This window comes from Symphalangus syndactylus, chromosome 1 (assembly GCF_028878055.3).
Source record: "Symphalangus syndactylus isolate Jambi chromosome 1, NHGRI_mSymSyn1-v2.1_pri, whole genome shotgun sequence".
NCBI lineage: Eukaryota > Metazoa > Chordata > Mammalia > Primates > Hylobatidae > Symphalangus > Symphalangus syndactylus.
In genome coordinates this window covers 27,861,472-27,882,470 of record NC_072423.2, presented here as the reverse complement: position 1 = coordinate 27,882,470, position 20,999 = coordinate 27,861,472, and the positions used below count along the sequence as shown (strand labels likewise).

Genomic DNA, 20,999 nt, shown 5'->3' with positions numbered 1-20,999 from the left:
TGCCATTTTTCTAGCAGCATGTGCCTACTTCATATCTCTGTGTCACGCTTTGGTAATTCTTACAATATTTCGAACTTTTTCATTATATCTGTCATGGTGATCTGTGATCGGTGATCTTTGATGTTACTACTGTGATTGTTGGTGTGTGGTAAGATGGCGGCATCCAGGTGGTGGTCTTAAGAAGGCCAGATCAGTATGGTGTTGGCACTGGGGCCCGCTAGGCAGGCACTGGCTAGCTCCAGGCAGCTCAACCTTGGGAGCTTTGGGGCCCCGAGACGTGGAGCCTGTGAGTGGGGCATGTACTCCATGTGGAAGCCAGAGCCTCCTCCCCTGGATGGAGTGTATGAGATCCCTGGACTGGAGCCCATCCCCTCTGTGGGAAAGATGTACTTCACGCCTGGGCTGCCACCACTGATCGTCCTGCCCTGGGACCCTGGGTAGAAACACCCAAAATTCTGCTCACCCCATTCATGACCCTGGGACCCTGGCTCGAAGCACCCAAAGTTCTGCTGCTCAAGCTCCATTCACGAGCAGCCACCATACAAAGACCAGGCCTGCTATGTCTTTCACCAGCGTTGCCGCCTTCTCAGGGGTGTCAAGCAGGCCCTCTGGCTTACCGAGGCCAAGTTAATAGAACGCCTTCCTGAGAAAGTACTTGGCCTTGTTGACGATACAAAGAACCACATAGAGAACCAAGATGAGCGTCTTCTGAATTTGATCTCTCATGCCTGTCTCTGGCACTGTACTGAGGACGGCCCCAGGAGAGAGGCCTGCTGTCTAGTCATTGTGGACAGTCTGATACAGCTGTGTAAGTCTCAGATTCTCAGGCATCCTTCTCTGGCCAGGCAGATTTGTGCCCAAAACTCCACGTTATCCACCACCTGGAATTGTGTCTCTTCTTCAGGGTCATGGTTCTAGTGGAGCCCGCTGAGTGCCAAGGATCCTCTGCCCCCGCCGTCTCCTCCAGAGAAGAGGTTGAAGCTACTAAAAATCATGTTCTTGAGACCTTCTGTCCCCTCTCCCCACTACTGATCTTCAGGAATGCAATGTTTATGATATGAAAGATGACACAGGATTCTGGGAGAGCTATCCTTACCCCTATCTCCATATCCTGCACTTCCTGGAGAAAGCTGATTTACAACCACATAGCCTTCAACCAGACCAGCTGTGGGCCAAGATGATCCTGTTTGCTTTTGGCATTGCCCTGGCTCCGGCCCAGCTCCTCTGTGGGAATGACACCAAGATCTCAGAGCAGCCCGTGGTTGTGCAGAGTATATGCACAGACGGACATGCATTCCATTTCCTGGTGTTACAGTTGAACACCACAGACCTGGCCTCTAACAAGTGTGGCAAGAGTTTGGTCTGGGTGGAATCATGCCAGCTACTCTCTCAGCATTTTTGGTGTCTCCCAGTGATCAAAAAGAAGGTGGGGCCGGGCCCATTGGCTCGCGCCTGTAATCCCAACACTTTGGGAGGCTGAGGTAGGTGGATCACGAGGTCAGGAGATAGAGACCATCCTGGCTAACGCGGTGAAACCCCATCTCTACTAAAAATACAAAAAATTAGCTGGGCGTAGTGGCGGGCGCCCATAGTCCCAGCTACTGGGGAGGCTGAGGCAGGAGAATGGCGTGAACCCGGGAGGCGGAGCTTGCAGTGAGCTGAGATTGCACCGCTGCCCTCCAGCCTGGGTGACAGAGTGAGACTCCGTCTCAAAAAAAAAAAAAAAAAAAAAAAAAAAAATACAAAAAAATTAGCCAGCCATGGTGGCAAGTGCCTGTAATCCCAGCTACTCAGGAGATGGAGGCAGGAGAATTGCTTGAACCCAGGAGACAGAGGTTGCAGTGAGCCAAGATCACGCCACTGCACTCCAGTCTGGGTGACTGAGCGAGGCTCCGTCTCAAAAAAAAAAAAAAAAAAAGGGTGTTTGTGGAATGTGTTGGGCTGACTGGTTTCCAGTGGGAGACATCCAATAAGTTTTTAGCTCTGTATTTACATGGTGCTATGTGAGCCAAGGACCACTCTGAGGCCTGAAACCCGCCTTTGCCTTCTCCCACTGAAGAGGCCTGGGGTCCCCCTGGAGCCTCAGTGCTCATCTAGCCTGGTGGTCTCGCTGACAATAAAGAGCCCTTGCATTGCAAAGGAAAAAAAAACTATTATAATTGTTTTGGGGTGCCACAAATTATGCCCCTATAAGAAGGTGAGCTTAATTGATAAATGTCATGTGTATTCCAACTGCTCCACCGACTGGCCATTCCTCTCTCTCTCTCTCTCTCTCCCTCTTTCTTTCTTTCTTCCTCTCCCTCTCCCTCCCTGTCCCTCTTCCTCTCCCACCTCCCGCCTCCCTCTTTGGGCCTCCCTATTCCCTGAGACACAACAATATTGAAATTAAGCTGATTAATAACCCTACAATCGTCTCTGAGTATTCAAGTGAAAGAACAATGAGACACAACAATATTGAAATTAGGCTGATTAATAACCCTACAGTGATCTCTAAGTGTTCAGGTGAAAGGAAGAGTCGCATGTCTCTCACTTTAAATCAAAAGCTAGAATTGATTTTACTTAATGAGGAAGGCATATCAAAAGCTGAGATAGGCTGAAAGCTAAGCCTCTTGTGCCAGTTAACCAAGTTGCGAATGCAGAATAAAAGTTCTTGAAGGTAATTAAAAATGCTACTTCAGTGAACACACAAATGATAAGAAAGCAAAACAGCCTTATTGCTGAGATGAAGAAAGTTGTAGTAGTCTGGATAGATCAAACCAGCCACAGCATGCCCCTAAGCCAAAGCCTAATCCAGAGTGAGGCCCTAACCCGCCTCATTTCTGTGAAGACTGAGAGAGGTGAGGAAGCTGCGGAAGAAAAGTTGGTTCATGAGGTTTAAGGAAATAAGCTGTCTCTGTAACATAAAAGTACAAAGTGAAGCAGCAAGTACTGGTGGAGAAGCTGCAGCAAGTCATCCAGAAGATCTAGCTAATGCCAGGCATGGTGGCTCACAATTGATCATGGTGTCTATAATCCCACCACTCTGGGAGGCCAAGACAGGAGGATTGCTTGAGCTTAGGGGTTTGATACCAGCCTGGGCAACATGGTGAAACCTCGTCTTTGCAAAAAATACAAAAAATTAGCTAGGCACGGTGGCACCTGCCTGTAGTTCCAGCCACTCAGGAGGCTGAGGTGGGAGAATTGCTTACACCTGGAATGTGGAGGTTGCGATGAGCGAGATCATGACACTGCACTCCAGCCTAGGTAACAGAGTGAGACCTTGTCTCAAAACAAAAAAGCAAAAAAAGATCTAGCTAAGATAATTAAAGAAAATGGCTGTAATAAACAGATTTTTCAGTGTAGATGAAACAGCCTTCTATTGGAAGAAGATGTCATCTAGAAATTTGATAGCTAGAGAGAAGTCAGTGCCTGGCTGACCCTTGTTAGGGGCTAATGCAGCTGACAACTTTAGTTGAAGCCAGTGCGCAATTTACCATTCTGAAAATCCTAGGGCCCTTAAGAATGATGCTAAAAAACTGCAAAGTTTTTGTCCTGAGTAACCGGATGGATGGTGGTAGTCTGTAAGACTGGTTTACCATCTTTGAGATGGGGAAACTGTGGGGACTGGCAGAGGAGTAGATTTTGTGTCAGAAGGGATTTGGGACATATAAAATTTGTGGTGGCTATAGGACATTCAAATTTAAAGCCAGGATAGCCAAAACTCCTATATTTTTTAGATTTATTACTTGTTCTCTTTCGTCCTTGTTGCAACTTTTTCCTGTCACATCAAAACTTGGGAAATTAGAATCTTTGTATTTTCAAGTTGTGATGTAAAACTCTCCTGGCAGATGAATGGTAAATGTGGGGACATTAAAATACAGTGTTATGAATTTGCTGGCTTCAGCAAGAGTGCTTTTCCCATTTTCCACCATTCCTACCAACATGTATCACAGATTTCAGAAAAATTCTGAACTTCATCCATCCCGTACTAACTTGGCCACGACATAAAGGATTAGTGGATACGAATGTCCTCCCTTGGCAAGAGTTTAAAATTCTGAGAGGCTCTACTATATTTACTAAAGATTTTCTAGGGTTTCTCGAGACCCTCAAATGTGCTAGGTATACAATAAATATTTACTCATTTTTAATTTTGGTTTTATTTAGTATCTTTGTGCTATGACTTTCATGAACATTTTTTTTTTCCTAGAAAGTTTAGTACCTTTGATATATTAAGATTACTGTTATTTACACTGTTTCCTTTTTACTTGTAATCTTGTTTTGTTTCTTTGCATTGGTGGTTGGTAGAAGAAAAAGACACTGTTACGAGGTCACATTCAGTATAGACAAGGAAAGAAAATAAAAGTAGGTGCAGGAAATTAAGTTTTATAAGTTTTAATTATCTTTTTCTTTCCTTCCTAAAAGCCAGCTAACCCAGTTTTATTAATTACAACTTTTGCAAATGTAAGCTTTTCTAGCTTTGGTTTCTTTTATGTCAGTTATCTATTGCTGCATAATAAATTACCCCCAAGTCAGAAGTGAAAAACAGCAACTGTTTATTATCTCACACAGTTTCTGAGGATAGCAGTCCGGAAGTGGCTTAGCTGGGTAGTCCTGGCTGAGGGTCTCTCGTGAGGCAGCAGGCAGACTGTCAGCCAGGTCTGCAGTCATCTGAAGGTTTCCCCAGGGTTGGAGGATCCTCTTCTCAGATGGCTCACTCACACGTGTTGTCAAGAGACCTCATTTCCTCACTGGCTGTGGTGGGAGGTCTGTTTCTTTCTATAGAGATATGGTTTGGCTGTATTCCCACCCAAATCTCATCTTGAATTCCCATGTGTTGTGGGAGGGACCCAGTGGGAGGTAATTGAATCGTGGGGGCAGGTCTTTCCCTGCTGTTCCTGTGATAGTGAATAAGTCTCATGAGATCTGATGGTTTTATAAAGGGGAGTTTCCCTGCACAAACTTTTTTCTCTTTTGTCTGCCGCCATGTGAGACATGCCTTTCACCTTCCACCATGATTGTGAGTCCTCCCTAGCCATGTAGAACTGTAAGTCTATGAAACCTCTTTCTTTTGTAAATTGCCCAGTCGTGGGTATGCCTTTATCAGCAGTGTGAAAATGGACTAATACTCTTACCACTTGGGCCTCTCTGCAGCACTACCTGAATGGCCTCCTGCCATAGTCACATGCTTCCCTGGGCGAGTGAGTGAGAGAGAGGCAAGAGAAGAGAGAGGCAAGAGAAGGAGTGGGGGTGTTCCATTATTAACTAGGATTTTCTTCCAAATTCCTGTCAAAAGTCTTCCAAGCTTTGATGTTGGCAGTTATTCCTCAAATGAGGAATATTTGTGTCACAGGTATATCAAATATATATCTCACTGCTCTGTTTCTGTGTCCTCTTCCAAAATAGTTTTCATTTCAATGCTAAATAATAATGCATTCATTTGAAGACATTTTCTTTTTTTTTTTTTTTTTTTTTTTTTTTTTTGAGATGGAGTCTCGCTCTGTCGCCCAGGCTGGAGTGCAGTGGCGAAATCTCGGCTCACTGCAAGCTCTGCCTCCCGGATTCATGCCATTCTCCTGCCTCAGCCTCTCCAAGTAGCTGGGACTACAGGCGCCCGCCACCACGCCCGGCTAATTTTTTTGTGTTTTTAGTAGAGACGGGGTTTCACCGCGGTCTCGATCTCCTGACCTCGTGATCCGCCCGCCTCGGCCTCCCAAAGTGCTGGGATTACAAGCGTGAGCCACCGCGCCCGGCCTGAAGACATTTTCAATGGTGTTGTCTTTGTCCATTACATGCTTCCATAATAGAGTACCACAGACTGGGTAATTTTTAAAGAACAGACATTTATTTCTCACAGTTTTGGAGCCTGGGAAATCCATGATCAAAGAACCAGCTTCTGATGAAGGCTTTCTTGCTGTGTCCTCACATGGCACGAGGCAGAAGGGCAAGCAGGGAAGAACAATGTGTCCTCACATGGCAGAAAAGAGAGAGAACCCACTCCTGCAAACCCAGTTATTACAGCAGCATTAATTCATTCGTGAGGGTAGAGCCTCCCGCTAGGCCCTACCTCCCAACATTGTTACATTGGGGATTCAGTTTCCAGCGCATGAATTTGGGGGCACACATTCAGACAATAGCAGACATTGCAACTTAACACTTGTGTTACTAACAGTGCACGTAACTTGACTGGAGTGGCAGCCATATAAGCATTTATGACCAAACATTTCCATGAGCTGACACTGAGGACTACCCTGTGGCTGTGCCTGACAGGCATCTGTTATAAGGTGCATCCTGATTTCGGAAGTGTTAGAATATGAGGAAAAAAGCTTGTAGAAACTGAAGAAATATGGTAAATAATTTTCTCCCCCACCCAATCATGGGGAAGTACAATAGATCAAAGTCTTCTGCAAGTAAGTTTCTTTCCTCTGATTTTACAAAAGCTGCAACTCACAAAGTGTAAATTGATTGAGAAGGAGATGTGAATGAGTGATTTATGACAAAGATAAATATGCAGGTTATTTCTAAAATGTTTCAATTTTTGGTTTCAGATGTATAAACAAGGAAAATCCCTCTTTTGTGACTTTAATTTTTTTTTTTTTTTTTTTTTTTTTTTAGGAATAAAGATTACTATAAACCCAGAGTCAAAGGCAGTCTTGGCTGGACAGTTTGTGAAACTGTGTTGCCGGGCAACTGGACATCCTTTTGTTCAATATCAGTGGTTCAAAATGAATAAAGAGGTAATATCTTTTAATTCTTGTGTTATAAGGAGAGAGAATGGCAGAGAATTAATTAACATTATTGTCCTAAATGTAGTTTTAACAGTTTGATAAAAGAGTCTGATAGACATTGCTAGGTTATTACTGAAGTAGTCAATAGTCATTATTTTGGTAAGACAGTTCCAGAATTGTCTCATGAAAACGTTGTAAACAATAATGTAAACAAATAAATGTAAATAAAGGAAGCCTGAGAAGACGTCTTTCTGCATCTGTTGAATCCCAGATGTCTTCAGTTTAATATAGTCTTCATACCAACTCTGGGGTTCTCAGTGGGTCTCCACAGGTCTTCAGCCCAAGTAGCCTTTGTTAAGAGGATGCATCTTCCATTTTAACAGGAGGGAACAGAGCAGTTATAAATAGGTACAGACATGGATAGGTTTGTGATTTGTTGGCAGAAAAAGGAGATAATTTCTATCTGAAGTCAGTGCCTGAGAGAACTAGGATTACAGGAGGTTTGAGGAAAGAGTATGCATCAATAGTCTAGAAGGAAAACACACTTAGGACAATACAGTAGGATTGTCAGGCAGTTCTAAGTGCAGCCTGTCATCCCAGTTGTCACATCCTCAGCAAAATATTCTTTCTTTGGTGTAGGTACTGCAAGGGGAGAGAGTAGAGTTCAGTTACTTGGGATTTGGAGAGGGAGGAAGTGAGCTTGTTAAATTACAGGTTGAATGTTCCTTGTCTGAAATGCTTGGGACCAGAAGTATTTCAGATTTTGGATTTTTTTTAGGTGCTGAAATATTTGCATTGTATACTTAAAAGTTCAGCATCCCAAATCTGAAATGTTCCAGTGAGCATCGTGGAGGTGCTCAAAGGGTTTTGAATTTGGGAGTATTTCACATTTTAAATCATCAGATTAACCTGTTCTTTGCAAGAGAGTTATTGTAATGAGGCACTTGAGTAAGCCCCTTGGCAATGTGCCAAAGTTGGGTGTAGCTGATCAATTGCTGGGAGCAGAAAAAGCATTAATAAAAGAAACGTTACTATTGGAGGTGGGGCCTGTGGATGGCCATCCCATCTTACTGTCTCATGGATATGCTTTCCCTAGCCCTTCTCTGTCTAGACCTTGAAGGAGACTGGATATTGTTTGGTTAAGGATTTATCCTCTTACAGAATTTTGCAGATCAGAAAGGTGGGGTCCCAAGGTGAAATAAGTTGCCCGTGTCTTCCCAACTAATGTGGTCAGGGCTGAAAGCAATAGCCAAGCCTAATTCTCTGTGTTTTCTCTATGCTGTTGTGGTATTTGTATGTTGTATGGCTGCTAAACTCATAAATGTTGCAGTTGTAGATTCTTTCAGTACTCAGTGATTGATCTCTTAAATGACAGAGCAAATAGTTTTCTGTCAGTGAGCCTTTGGAAGATGTTTGGGGGCCAGCTTAACTCTCTGGTTAATGGATTTGTAAAAGACTGGATTTTTAATACTTCAGTTCTAAATAACTCACAGTGTTACTGTTTTTAACTCAGAAATGTTTTAGAACTTGGGGGAAAATGTACTTTGAAAGCTTCATACTGAAATCATAGATTTTGTACAGCATATTTTATAAGGTGTGTTTTTGATGAGTCATCCACTTCTCTTATTGATTCTTTCACAGATTCCAAATGGAAACACATCAGAGCTTATTTTTAATGCAGTGCATGTAAAAGATGCAGGCTTTTATGTCTGTCGAGTTAATAACAATTTCACCTTTGAATTCAGCCAGTGGTCACAGCTGGATGTTTGCGACGTCCCAGAGAGCTTCCGGAGTAAGTAATGAAAGAAGCTGAATGTTGGGATGGGGATTCTCCATATTTATTTTATTTTGAACGTTTACTTTTAAACAATTTCAAAGTATCAAAAAGCATAGCAAAATTTCACATAGGTACTTCATCCATTATAATGTCAACCGTTGTTAAGATTTGATCCATGTGCTTTGTCTTTCTTTTTTTTTTTTTTTAATTTAGTTTTCGGTTTTGTTTTGTTCTGTTTTTTAAGACAAAGTTTTTTTGTTGCCCAGGCTGGAGTGCAGTGGTGCCATCTGATCTCAGCTCACTGCAACTTCCGCCTCCCAGGTTCAAGTGATTCCTCTTGCCTTAGCCTCCCAAGTAGCTGGGATTACAGGCACATGCTATCACACCCGGGTAATTTTTGTATTTTTAATAGAAGTGGGGTTTCACCATGTTGGCCAGGCTGGTCTTGACTCCTGACCTCAGGTGACCCACCCGCCGCAGCCTCCCAAAGTGCTGGAATTACAGGTGTGAGCCAGCATGCCCGGCCTGCTTTAATTGTCCTTCTGTGTGTGTGCACACGTTCACACACACACACACACACATATACGTGTGTGTGCAGATACTTTAGGATGACATAGACAGGCCTTAGTCTGGTCCCTGCCACTGACCTCTTCAAGTTTGCCCTCCTTCATGGTCCATTACTCTGCCCTCACACACAGCACCTATACTCAACTTAGTTTCTCCCTGCTGCTTCCGTTGTCTCGAAAATGTCTTGCATATTCACACTCCACATCTTTGCATCAGTTCTTCCTTTCATCTTGAATACCTTTTCTGCCTGGCATACTTTTATGACTCTTTCAAGCCTCGGCTCCCTCTGCTCCCTTGACATTCTGATTTTACCTCTATTATAGAACTCGTTGCATTGCTTTTGAAATTATTTGTTTGCTAGCTGTCTGAGCAGTGTAGGGATAAGGAGTTCCCTTTTCTCTTTCTAGTTCTTAGAACAAAGCCTGGCAGGTAGTAGTCGCTTATTGGTTATGCAATTCATTGACCACCCTCATGAGGCACAGCCTTGGGCTTCGGTGTTACAGCTATTTTAAACTAAGCATGAGAGAGAGCCCCTGACCCCAAACTACTTACACAACTATCAGGAAAGATTATCTGCTGCAATAGAAAGCAGGAAGACTTTCTTGCTACCACCTCTTTCTCCCAAAAGTTAATCTTTTGAACATATTTCTACGTTTTGGTTGTTTGTGTTGTCAGGCTTGTCTCCCTATTTAACTGAACTCCTGAAGGGAAAGTCTGGGTCTTAATAATCTTTCATAAAACCAAACACTCAATAACCAATAGCACTCAGTAGATGTTTGTTGACAGATGAAGAACCAGGGTGAATTCTGTTTAACAAAGTGCAGATGGAAATATTTCCATCAAAAACATTTCATATTCTTATATTTAAAGCACAAATTCAAAGCTATCTAAAAATCTCTGAAGGATTATTGATATCTAAAACACTTTTCCTTATTTAAGAAACAGATTGTGGATCTGGCATGGTAGCTCACACCTGCAATCCCAGTACTTTAGGAAGCTGGGGTGCTGGGACCAGTGAATCACTTGAGGCCAGGGGTTCAAGACCACGCTGGGCAACATGGCAAAACCCTATCTCTACCAAAAAAAATGCAAAAAATATGGGCCCTGATGGTGCACACCTGTAGTCGCAGCAACTCGGGAGGCTGAGGTGCAAGGATCACTCAAGCCCGGGAGGCAGAGGTTGCAGTGAGCTGAGATCACACTAGTGCACTCCAGCCTGGGTGACATAGCAAGACCCTGTCTCAAAAAATAAGAAAAAGAAACAGATTGTGAAACTAACATCATGGAAAAATGCTATTTCCTGAAGTTACTCTTACTCATGAATACTAAATATGATCATTATAAAAAGTAGATCAGTAGATAAGCACATAGCATTTAAGACCTGATAGTCTTGAGTTCTATAATTAGGATATGAATCAAGAAGAGGTCAGTTTGTTATGGATTTGAATGTTGTGGTCTTCAGTTTTGTAGGAGAAAAAACTCTCATGTAGTAGTCTTGCTGCTCACTTTTCAATTCTTTTCCATAATGCATATTTTTCTCCCAAACTGTTGTATTGCTCCTAAAAAATTATGTTGTGGAAAAAAAAACTCTAGTGTTGATGTCAGCACTAAAGGCCATGTAGTGTATCATTCACTGCAAGGAAACATTCATCAGACTGCTTTGCTACTCACTCTGCTCCATCTTTTTAGTTCAATAACTTTCTTTGATCAAGACAAAAAACCAGTCTACTCTAAAGAGTAGTTGTCAGATATTATTTTGTTTATTCAGTGCACAATCAAGAACCATGTTCTTTGTTGTATTTACTGGACAAAAAGAAGAATAGGGAGGGAAACACACTTTTTGTTAAAAGAGTTAAAATGCTGCTGTCGAAATTCTTTTCTCTCACTTCAGCCTTTTGTAAACTCAAATAACATTAAGGTTGTTGAGAAGTAAAATATCAGTCAGGAGCGGTGGCTCACGCCAGTAATCCCAGCACTTTTGGAGGCCGAGGTGGGCACATCACGAGGTCGGGAGTTTGAGACCAGCCTGACCAACATGGTGAAACCCTGTCTCTACTAAAAATACAAAAATTAGCTGGGTGTGGTGGCATGTGCCTGTAATTCCAGCTACTCAGGAGGCTGAGGCAGGAGAATCGCTTGAACCCGGGGGACGGAGGTTGCAGTGAGCTAAGATCACACCATGGCACTCCAGCCTGGGTGACAGAGTGAGACTCCATCTCAAAAAAAAAAAAAAAAAAAAGAAAATATCACCATTTTCTTTAAAGAAAAAATACCTCACGCACCTCTGTATTAGGCCATTCTCACACTGCTATAGAGGTACTACCTGAGACTGGGTAATTTATAAACAGAAGAGTTTTAATTGATTCACAGTTCTGCATGGCTGGGGAGGCCTCAGGAAACTGACAATCATGGTGGAAGGCGAAAGGAAAGCAAGGCATGTCTTACATGGTGGCAGGAGGGAGAGAGAGCAAACGGGAAATGCCAGACACGTAAATAACCAGATCTGTGAGAACTCACTGTCAGGAGAACAGCATGGGGGAAACTGCCCCCATGATCCAATCGCTTCCCACCAGCTCCCTCCCTCAACATGTGGGGATTATAGTTCGAGATGAAATTTGGGTGGGGACACAGCCAACCCATATCAACCTTTCTCAATTTTATTTAACTTTTTTATCCCATTTTTATTAAGGGGTAATTTATATACAGTACAATGTACAGATACTACGTGTACAGTCCAGTGAGTTTTAACATGTTTATATAACATGGGTATATGTACCCATTTAACATATATATAGTCATTGACCAGTCTAGATATTTTATATTCAGCTTCTTCCACTCAGCATAATGTTTTTAAAATTTACTCATGTTGTTCAGTGTATCATTAGGCAGTCCTGTCTTTTTGCTGAGTAATATTCCGTTGTATGGATTGACTAGTTTGTTTATTCATTCTCCTATTGATAGACATTTAGCTTGTGTCCAGTTTTGGAATATTATGAATAAAGCTACGATGAACATTCTCATACAAGGCCTTTTCTGGACATATGTTTTATTTCTCCTGGATAGTTACATAGAAGTGGAATTGCTGAATCATAGAGTAGATATATGTTTAATTTTTCTTAACTGCCAAAGTTTCCAAAAGAGTTTACCATTTTGCATTACGACCAACAGGTATGAGAATTCAGGTTACTCGCCCCGTATCTTGGCCAACATTGGTTGTTAGCTCTTATTGATGAATTAAGCTTTTGGTCATTATGAAATGCTCCTTTATCTCTGGTAATCCTCTTTGTCTTGAAGTTTACTTTGTGTGATACTAATATATCCATGGAAGCTTTCTTTTTTGTTTTGTTTTGAGAGGGGGTCTCACTCTGTCACCGAGGTTGGAGTGCAGTGGCACGATCATGGCTCACTGCAACCTCTGCCTCCCAGGCTTAAATGATCCTCCTACCTAAGCTTCCTGAGTAACTGGGACCACACACATGCACCACCACACCTGGCTAATTTTTTGTGTTTTTGGTAGAGACGGGATTTCATCATGTTGCCCAGGCTGGTCTCGACCTTCGAGCTCAAGCGATCCACCCGCCTCGGCCTCCCAAAGTGCTAGGATTACTGGCATGAGCCACTGTGCCTGGCCAGCACCATGGCAGCTTTCATAAGCTTTTTTGTACAGCATATATTTTCATTCTTTTAATTTGGCATGTCTTTGTTTAAAGTTTCATTTTAGATGACAGAATACAGATAAGTGTTGCTTTTTGCTCTAGTCTAGAAAAAAAGTCTCTTTTAAGGTGTTTAGACCATTTACATATAATGTGATTATGTTTAAGTCTGACATCTTGGTGTTTGTTTTCAGTTAGTCTCATCTGTTCTCTTTTGATTCTCCTTTCCTGCCCTCTCTTGGACTGGGATTACAGGTGTGAGCCACCGCGCCTGGCCAAAAGAGCATTTTTTAATATTCCGTTTTATCTCCTTTATTGACTTCAGCTGTGTCTTAGTGTTATTTTTTAGTGGCTGTTTTAGAGATTACAGTATGCCTCTAACTTATTGTAGTAAACCTTCTACATATTCTACCTTAAAATATAAGAACCTCATATAGTCTATTTTCATTGTGCCCCCCATTGTATATTTGTTGTCATGTATTTTACTTCTACATTTACTTTTAAGCAATCTTGTAAAGATATGTATGTGTGTATAATTTTTTTTTTTTTTTGAGACAGAGTCTCACTCTATCACCCATACTGGAGTGCAGTGGCGCGATCTCAGCTCACTGCAACCTCTGGTGCCCAGGTTCAACCGATTCTCCTGCCTCAGCCTCCTGAGTAACTGGGATAACAGGCGCCTGCCACTGCGCCTGGGTAATTTTTGTATTTTTAGTAGAGACGGAGTTTCACCATCTTGGCCAGGCTGGTCTTGAACTCCTGACCTCGTGATCCACCTGCCTTGGCCTCCCAAACTGCTAGGGTTACAGGTCTGAGCCACCGCGCCCAGCCCACGTGTGTATAAGTTTTAAAGATTTTGTTTAAAATATTCACTGACATAGTTACCTGTTGTGGCACTCTTGAGTCTCTCCTTCTGACCCAGGTTTCTATCAAGTAAAATTTCCCTTCTGGCTGAAGAATTCCTCTTAAGACTTCTTATGGTTCAGGTCTGCTGTTTTTCTGTAATAATTTGTAAAAATTATTTGTGAAGTAATTTGTAGACAGATTATCTCAGCATTTGAATTATGTTAATCTCTTTGTCTTCATTTTTGAAGGATATTTTCGTTGTGTATAGAATTTTAGAGGTGTGTTGGTTTGTTTTCACCACTTTAAAGATGCCATTCCATTGTCTTTTGGCCTCCATTGTTTCTCATGGAAATTTATTTATTCCTTTTATAGTTGCTCCCTTGAATTTTTCCTGCTTGGAGTTCTCTTATTCTTGGACCTGTAAGTTGTTATCTTTTGTCAATTTTGAATCATTTTTAGCCATTTTCTTCTACTTTCTTTCTGGGACTCTAATTATATGTGTGTTAGACTATTTGATATTGTCCCACAGAGCTTGTAAGCTCTTTTTTTTTTCCTTTCCTTCACTTTATCTCTTTATTTCCAGTTGGATTTCTTTTAACCTGTTTTCAAGATTACTGATTTTTTGGTGTGACCAGTCTGCTGGTAAGCCCATCAAATGCACTGATGAGTGAAAATCTTGATATTTTAAGTTTCTGTTATTTCCATTTGGCTCTTTTTTTTTTGTTCAGTTTCTCACTGCTGAAATTGTAAGTTGGCCACCATCTTCTGTGCAAGTTGATGAACTGCCTTTCTCACCAGAACTTTTAAGATGTTTATCTTTGAGTTAATGTGAGTCTCTGATAATTCCAGAATGTAGGCCAGCCCTGCTTTTCTTTCTTTTTCTTTTTTTAACAAGTAAACATGGTTTATTTTAGAAATGTGAGGATATTTCAACATTAGGAATTTTTTTTTTAATTATACTTTTAGGTTCTGGGATACATGTACAGAACGTGCAGGTTTGTTACATAGGGATACACATGCCATGGTGGTTTGCTGCACCTATCAACCTGTCATCTACATTAAGTGTTTCTCCTAATGCTGTCCCTCCCCTAGCTCCCCAGCCCCCAACAGGGTTACATTTTCTTTCTTCTTCATAAGTCTCATAATTATTTATTCAATGCTGAACATTGAGTATAAAAGAAAAATAGCATTAACATATGAGATTAACATATTACACATTAACATATGACATAGAGATTGAAATTAATATTTTTATGCCCAGGAACTAGGCACATCCCTTGCAATGGCTACTACAATAGGGGTGTGAGTCCATCCAGTTTCTAGTTGTTAGATCTGGGCTTTAGGTATATTCAGTTTACTACTGACAGAATTGAGGCTAGAATGAGGATTTCCCTTTGGCAGCACTGAAATTGACATATCAAGAAGACTTTAGAAATCTCTTTTTTACACCTCCAGTGCCAAACTGCAAGAGATCTCTCTCCACTTTACATCCAGAGTCTCAGCTTATTGGACCACTGAAGCATTTTTGTTCTCCAACCCCACCCTTGTCTCTTCTATGTCTCGGGGGTCTGAGAGCCCCCTGCCTAGCTGCCTTGCCCCCAGCCAGCCTTGGAAAGCAAAGGCACTGCATTCACTGAGGGCCTTGTGGGCCTCCAAGGGTTTCCCTCAGGCCTCTGTTGTGCCATCAGCCTTCAACAGGCCCTGTGGACCTGCACTTCACAGGTGATCTTTTAGCTCTCCTATCCTTCGCCTTCTGCAAGAGCACTTGAGAAGGGCCCGAGAGAGGGAGTTGGTGAGTGAGGCAGAATCTTTTGCAGCTGGGGTTCCTTGAGGATCTAATTGGTCATGCCTGCTAGGGGTGACCAGCCATCTGGTTTGCCCAGGACTTTCCTAGTCTTAGCACTTTTAAGTGCTGCATTCTGGGAAACCTTTCTGTCCTAGGCAAACTGAGACCACTGGTTACCCTAATGGCAGCTCACGCTCTGCTTTTAAAATTTTGTTAAACATTCAGCTGGCTTACCCCTCCTTGTCAACTCAGTTCTAAAGGCATTAGGTGGCGCCAAACATGGTAGACATTTGTGTGGGGTGGGAGGCGGTGGGAAGGGACTGGGATGACCCAGAGCAGGATATCAAAGCCCAGGTAAGGTGTCCGTGTGGGAGTGGAGCAGTCTCCAGAAATAATCCTGATGAATTAAGAGAGCAACGTATATCTTTCTAGACTATTTTTGTGCATGTAATAATATATTTATAAATGGAATCATATTCATTCAATGAATATTACTGATCACCTGTAATGTGTTAGACACTGAGTTTCATAATGGGGACCTGTTGCATAAAATTGACAAGCTCTTTGCCTTCAGGGAACTTAAAGAGTATTAAATGAGCGTTAAGTAAATGATGTCTAATATCTGCCTGGGGTAGAAATGTTAGTGGTAACTCACCCATATTTATTCAGTGCGGGTTACAAAACATTTCAGTATGTCAAAGAACGGAACATAGAGTTTTCCATGTTAAATGCCAATATCACTCAAGATGTTAATAAGTTGTTTACCTCTATCAAAAAGATTCTGCAGCCAAACACATTTGGGAGACACTTGAACTATATTCCTCTCCTTGACTGACAATACATACTAACACTTTAAAAGCTTTGAGAAGTCCTGCAGTCGAGAAATGTGTTTAACCTTGTTTAACCCAGAATTTTCTAAGTTTATTTGTCCACAGCATTCTTTTGGCCACAGAATATCTCTTAATATTTCTACGAGTGCTATAGTTTTTTAAAACAGTTTGGGAAATGTTATTAAAGATTGTAACAAATGAAGGGGGAACTTGACACATCTCTTTAATTATAGGGAAATTTTATTTTTATTTTTAACCTAGAGATTTTATTCTTTCTTTTAATTTAAGGAAGTGTTGATGGCGTCTCTGAATCCAAGTTGCAAATCTGTGTTGAACCAACTTCCCAAAAGCTGATGCCAGGCAGCACATTGGTTTTACAGTGTGTTGCTGTTGGAAGCCCTATTCCTCACTACCAGTGGTTCAAAAATGAATTACCATTAACACATGAGACCAAAAAGCTATACATGGTAGGAAGTTGATTTTGGGGGCTTTTGGGGGAGTTAACATGTAAAACAAATGGTACAATTGAAATATAAGGTGAACATTAAAACTCATATCCTTTCAGATGTTTTAATGTTTTCAGTATTTTTATTTAAAGTCCCTTATGATTTCATATTAACTAGCTCTTATATTTGCTAAAGTGCTAGAATTCAACTCAGGCTTATATGTAAAATGTCAAATAGTATTGCATGAAACTCAGCACTGTTGGAATCATTACAACAGTTACTTGCTGGTATTTAACCTGATGAATGGAGCTAATGTAACAATGTCTAAAGCCTTCTAAGATGTTATGTTTTGGAGGGTATTTTTAAAACGTAAAATGACTTTTTCTCCAAGCCATTAAAATTGGAGAGGAAGCATTTACATGTTCTAATATTGATATAGGTGCCTTATGTGGATTTGGAACACCAAGGAACCTACTGGTGTCATGTGTATAATGATCAAGACAGTCAAGATAGCAAGAAGGTAGAAATCATCATAGGTAAGAAGTATTTCCCCAGTGTTCTGACAAGTGGACTATAATATAAGCTATATAAACTGCAATGTTTAAGCAAAGGAAATTATACTTTTTACCCCATACTATTTAATGATTTAAGTATTAGAAGTTATATTGTTTATATTGAAATTTGAAAGAATGCATACTAAAATCATAATCTAGGTTCACAGAAAGCAAAAAGAATCAGGAAAAAAAGCCATTTTATTTAAATTATTTTAGTTACAGTTTATTTTCAACATTTATGATAAAATATGTATTCTTTAAAGCTTTAGCTACAAAAAACTTGATTCAGTGGGAAAAGATTTTTGGCCAGGTGCAGTGGCTCACACCTGTAATCCCATCACTTTTGGAGGCCAAAGGTTGGTGGTTCAGTTGAGCCCAGGAGTTTGAGACCAGCCTGGGCAACATAGTGAGGCTCCATCTCTAATACAAATAAATAAATAAATTAGCTAGGCATGGTGGCATGCACTTGGTCCCAGCTACTTGGGAGGCTAAGGTGGGAGGATTGCTTCAGGCTGGGAGGTTGAATTAAAAATAATAATAATAAAAGAAAAAGATTTTTAATAAAACATTTTTTAAAACATACACATATAAAGGAAAGAAAGGTTATTAATCAACAATCCCATTCTTAACTGCATTATTTGGGAATTTGTTATATTTCAGCTTAATATATTTATAGTTATATTGTTCATAGTAGAAGGTATTAATGCATGTGTTGGTTTGCCAACATATCTCTATGATATTAATCTCTATTTGCTTGACGGCTGCCCTTCTTAAGATCATGAATTACAATATATTCAAATTTGTTTTTTCTGAAACAAGGAAGAACAGATGAGGCAGTGGAGTGCACTGAAGGTAGTGTAAGTCTTCGGTTTGAAACCAAATCTCCTGCATGCTAGTTACTCTTGGGATTGGTGGAGTGCTCTTAGCTTACTGAGTGCAGTGATGGAAAAAATACTAGCTGTAAGAAATGATTTTGATTGAAGAATATTGTATTTTAATCTTTGAAGTTTTATAAATGGACAGACACGATTAAATTGACACAGTATTACCATAACTAATCTTCAGTTGACTTTCTTTTAATATTACATATAAGAACAAAGTTCCTGCATTGTATCTTTTGAGTAGTGAACATTTGCAATTAATTCTTAATGTTAATTTTTATCTACATAAAATTTGTAAAAAAGATAGGTGGCTATATGATCATGGATATTTGTTTTAGATTATTTTGTCTGTCCTTTAGCCATGATTAGATGCTCTCAAATGAAATTTAGTTTTTATAAAAGTTTCAGGAGAGGAGATTGTTTAACATATGTTTTATGAAATATTAAATATTCTGTATTAAGATAAAATTGATCAGGATTTTTTGAAGCTACAAGACTCTAGATAATCTACCATGTCACCTTTACCATAATATGTAAAGGGAACTGAAAATCTATTTCAACATAAAGTTCTAATTTGTTTTAATTAGCCAAAGCATTGTACTTAAATTATAATGAGTAAATATAAAAACTTGGATCATCTTTCCTTAGTGTGATGTCACATTGTTTTGCAAAATTAGATTTGTGGATGGCAAAGTATTTTTTTCAATTTCTGCCTCTATTACATAAGCTTAGGCTCTACTTGGGTAAAGTAAGGAAATGTTAAATTTTATATTTTCTGATTTTCCTGTCCTTCATGTCTCTATAGTATCACTTTGAAATACTATAATTACTGTTTTCATCCTAATATATAGTTGCAAACAAGAATTCTCTCTTGTAAGGGAGTTCTAATCCCATGATCTGTTAACCCTGTTTGAGGGAAGCCATGTGAAGAAATCCTAATCGAACTCCTCTTCCTCTCCTAATCCTTTTTGCCTAATTGCATGGTTTTTAAGTCTTCCTAATGTTGGAAACCTCTAAGAATAAATATAAGTTAGCACTGCTGTTTGGCTCCAAGGTGATGCATGTGAATTATCACCTTGCTGTGCTGCTTCTATACCTGCAATATTCTCCATAATTTTTGCAGTAGCAAGCACACTATTAAATAATAATTTTCAAATAACTCTATTTAGAACACATAGAGAAGAAAATCCAGTTACGAAGTTTCTCCAGAAGTCTCAGATGAAAAAATTAGATCCAAATTTTTTTCAATGGAAGTCCACAAAGTTGAGAATTGCATATGAACAGTGTCCTTTATTATATATATATATTTTTTACCTATTTAGCATGGTGTCCTCTATTTCATTTTGTGTATTTTGTTCAAGAGACTTGATCAGACTATTCAGCCATAAAAAAGGAATGAAATGATGTCGCTTGCAGCCACATGGATGGAACAGTCATTATGTTAAGTGAAATAAGCCAGGCACAGAAAGACAAATATCATATGTTCTTACTTATCTATGGGAGCTAAAAAAGTTGATCTCATAGATTGAGACTGGGAAGAGGCTTGGGGGTGGATGAAGAGAGGTTGGTTAATAGATACAGACCTGCAGTTAGAAGGATTAAGTTCTAGTGTTTGATAGCACAGTAGGGTGACAATAGGTAACAGCTATTTACCATGTCTTTCAAAATAGCTAGAAGTGAAATGTTCCCCACACAAAGAAGTAAGTGTCTGAGATGATGGATATCCCAAATACCCTGATTTGATCATTATACATCATATGCATGTGTCAAAATATCCTATGTATCCCATAAATACGTACAATTATTATGTATGAATGAAAAAAAGACACTTGATCAGGATGAGGGGTGCGGGTTGAATAGGTGGATTTTTTTTAGGGCAGTGGAACTATTCTATATGATTAATGTTGAATACATGTATACAAATTTTAATCATTTAGGAGGTCAGAGGAGGGGGGTTCCAAGATGGAATACAGACTATGAGAAAAGAACCTAACTGTATTGCAAATGTGTGATACAGCCTCACTGAAGAGGGGTGAAAGAGTATGGTGCTGCTGACCTAAGTAACTAAGTAACTGGGAATGAGTTGAGCCTAATACTGAAGGCAAAAAAAATTCCACATAACCCATGTGCTGACTCAGACCTTCTTCAATTGATTTTATGTAACATAAGAATAAAGTTTCTACATAAAAAAGTATGAATAGTATATAACATTTGTAATTTATTGTTAATGTTAATTTTTATCTTCATAAAACTTGAAAAAAATAGATAGCTGTAATGTTATTGCTTATTTTACCTATCCATTGGCCATGATAAGATGTCCCATGGGGGTACAGGTTAATTCTGAAACCACTATTTCTCCCAAAAACACCTTACACCTTGAGAAACTATGAATCTAACCATGAGAAAAACATCAAATCTCAGTTGAGTGACATTCTACAAAATACCCGACAGTTACTCCTCAAAACTGTCAGTGTCATCACAGACAAGGAACACCTGAGCAGGTGTCAGAACCAAGAAGATACAAGCCTAGGGAGACACAAGCAGTTGTAATGTGAGATCCTGAATGGAGTCCCTAAGCAAAAAAGACCATTAATGGTTCATTAGTTGTGACAAATATACTATTCTAGCATTAGATGTGACAAATACACTATGCTAACATAAGATGTTAATAATAGAGAAACTGGGTATGGGGTATATAGGAACTCTCTCTGCACTACCTTCACAGTAGTTCTGTAAACATTAAAATGTTCTAAAATTAAAAGTTGACTTAAAAAAAAGATCATTCGAGATTACTGTTTTTAATCGGCCAGAATATCTAAAACTATGAATAAATTATGAAAGAGCCTAGTTTTTGTCACTTAATGAAAACAGTGATAGCTTAGAAGTCCTAAATGATAAGCACAGCAATATTCACTATTCTTTGCTATTCAGTATTTGCACGGCTTCATTTAATTT

General features: G+C 39.9%; 1 protein-coding gene and 1 pseudogene across 4 annotated transcripts in view; both read left to right on the top strand.

Annotated features, from left to right (window-relative positions):
- MALT1 (MALT1 paracaspase) overlaps positions 1 to 20,999 on the top strand; it is a 212,314-nt gene that overhangs the window by 156,283 nt on the left and 35,032 nt on the right. For 3 of the 4 annotated variants that reach the window (XM_055297862.2, XM_055297858.2, XM_063639401.1), the window contains exons 3-7: positions 6,592 to 6,713; positions 8,346 to 8,496; positions 16,452 to 16,630; positions 17,049 to 17,145; positions 17,983 to 18,015. In XM_055297862.2, the coding sequence (XP_055153837.2) occupies positions 6,592 to 6,713; positions 8,346 to 8,496; positions 16,452 to 16,630; positions 17,049 to 17,145; positions 17,983 to 18,015 (582 nt within the window). The remainder of the gene's footprint in view (positions 1 to 6,591; positions 6,714 to 8,345; positions 8,497 to 16,451; positions 16,631 to 17,048; positions 17,146 to 17,982; positions 18,016 to 20,999) is intronic. The other variant, XM_055297859.2, reaches the window with a different exon arrangement.
- On the top strand, positions 65 to 6,587 carry LOC129492630 (large ribosomal subunit protein mL37-like; annotated as a pseudogene).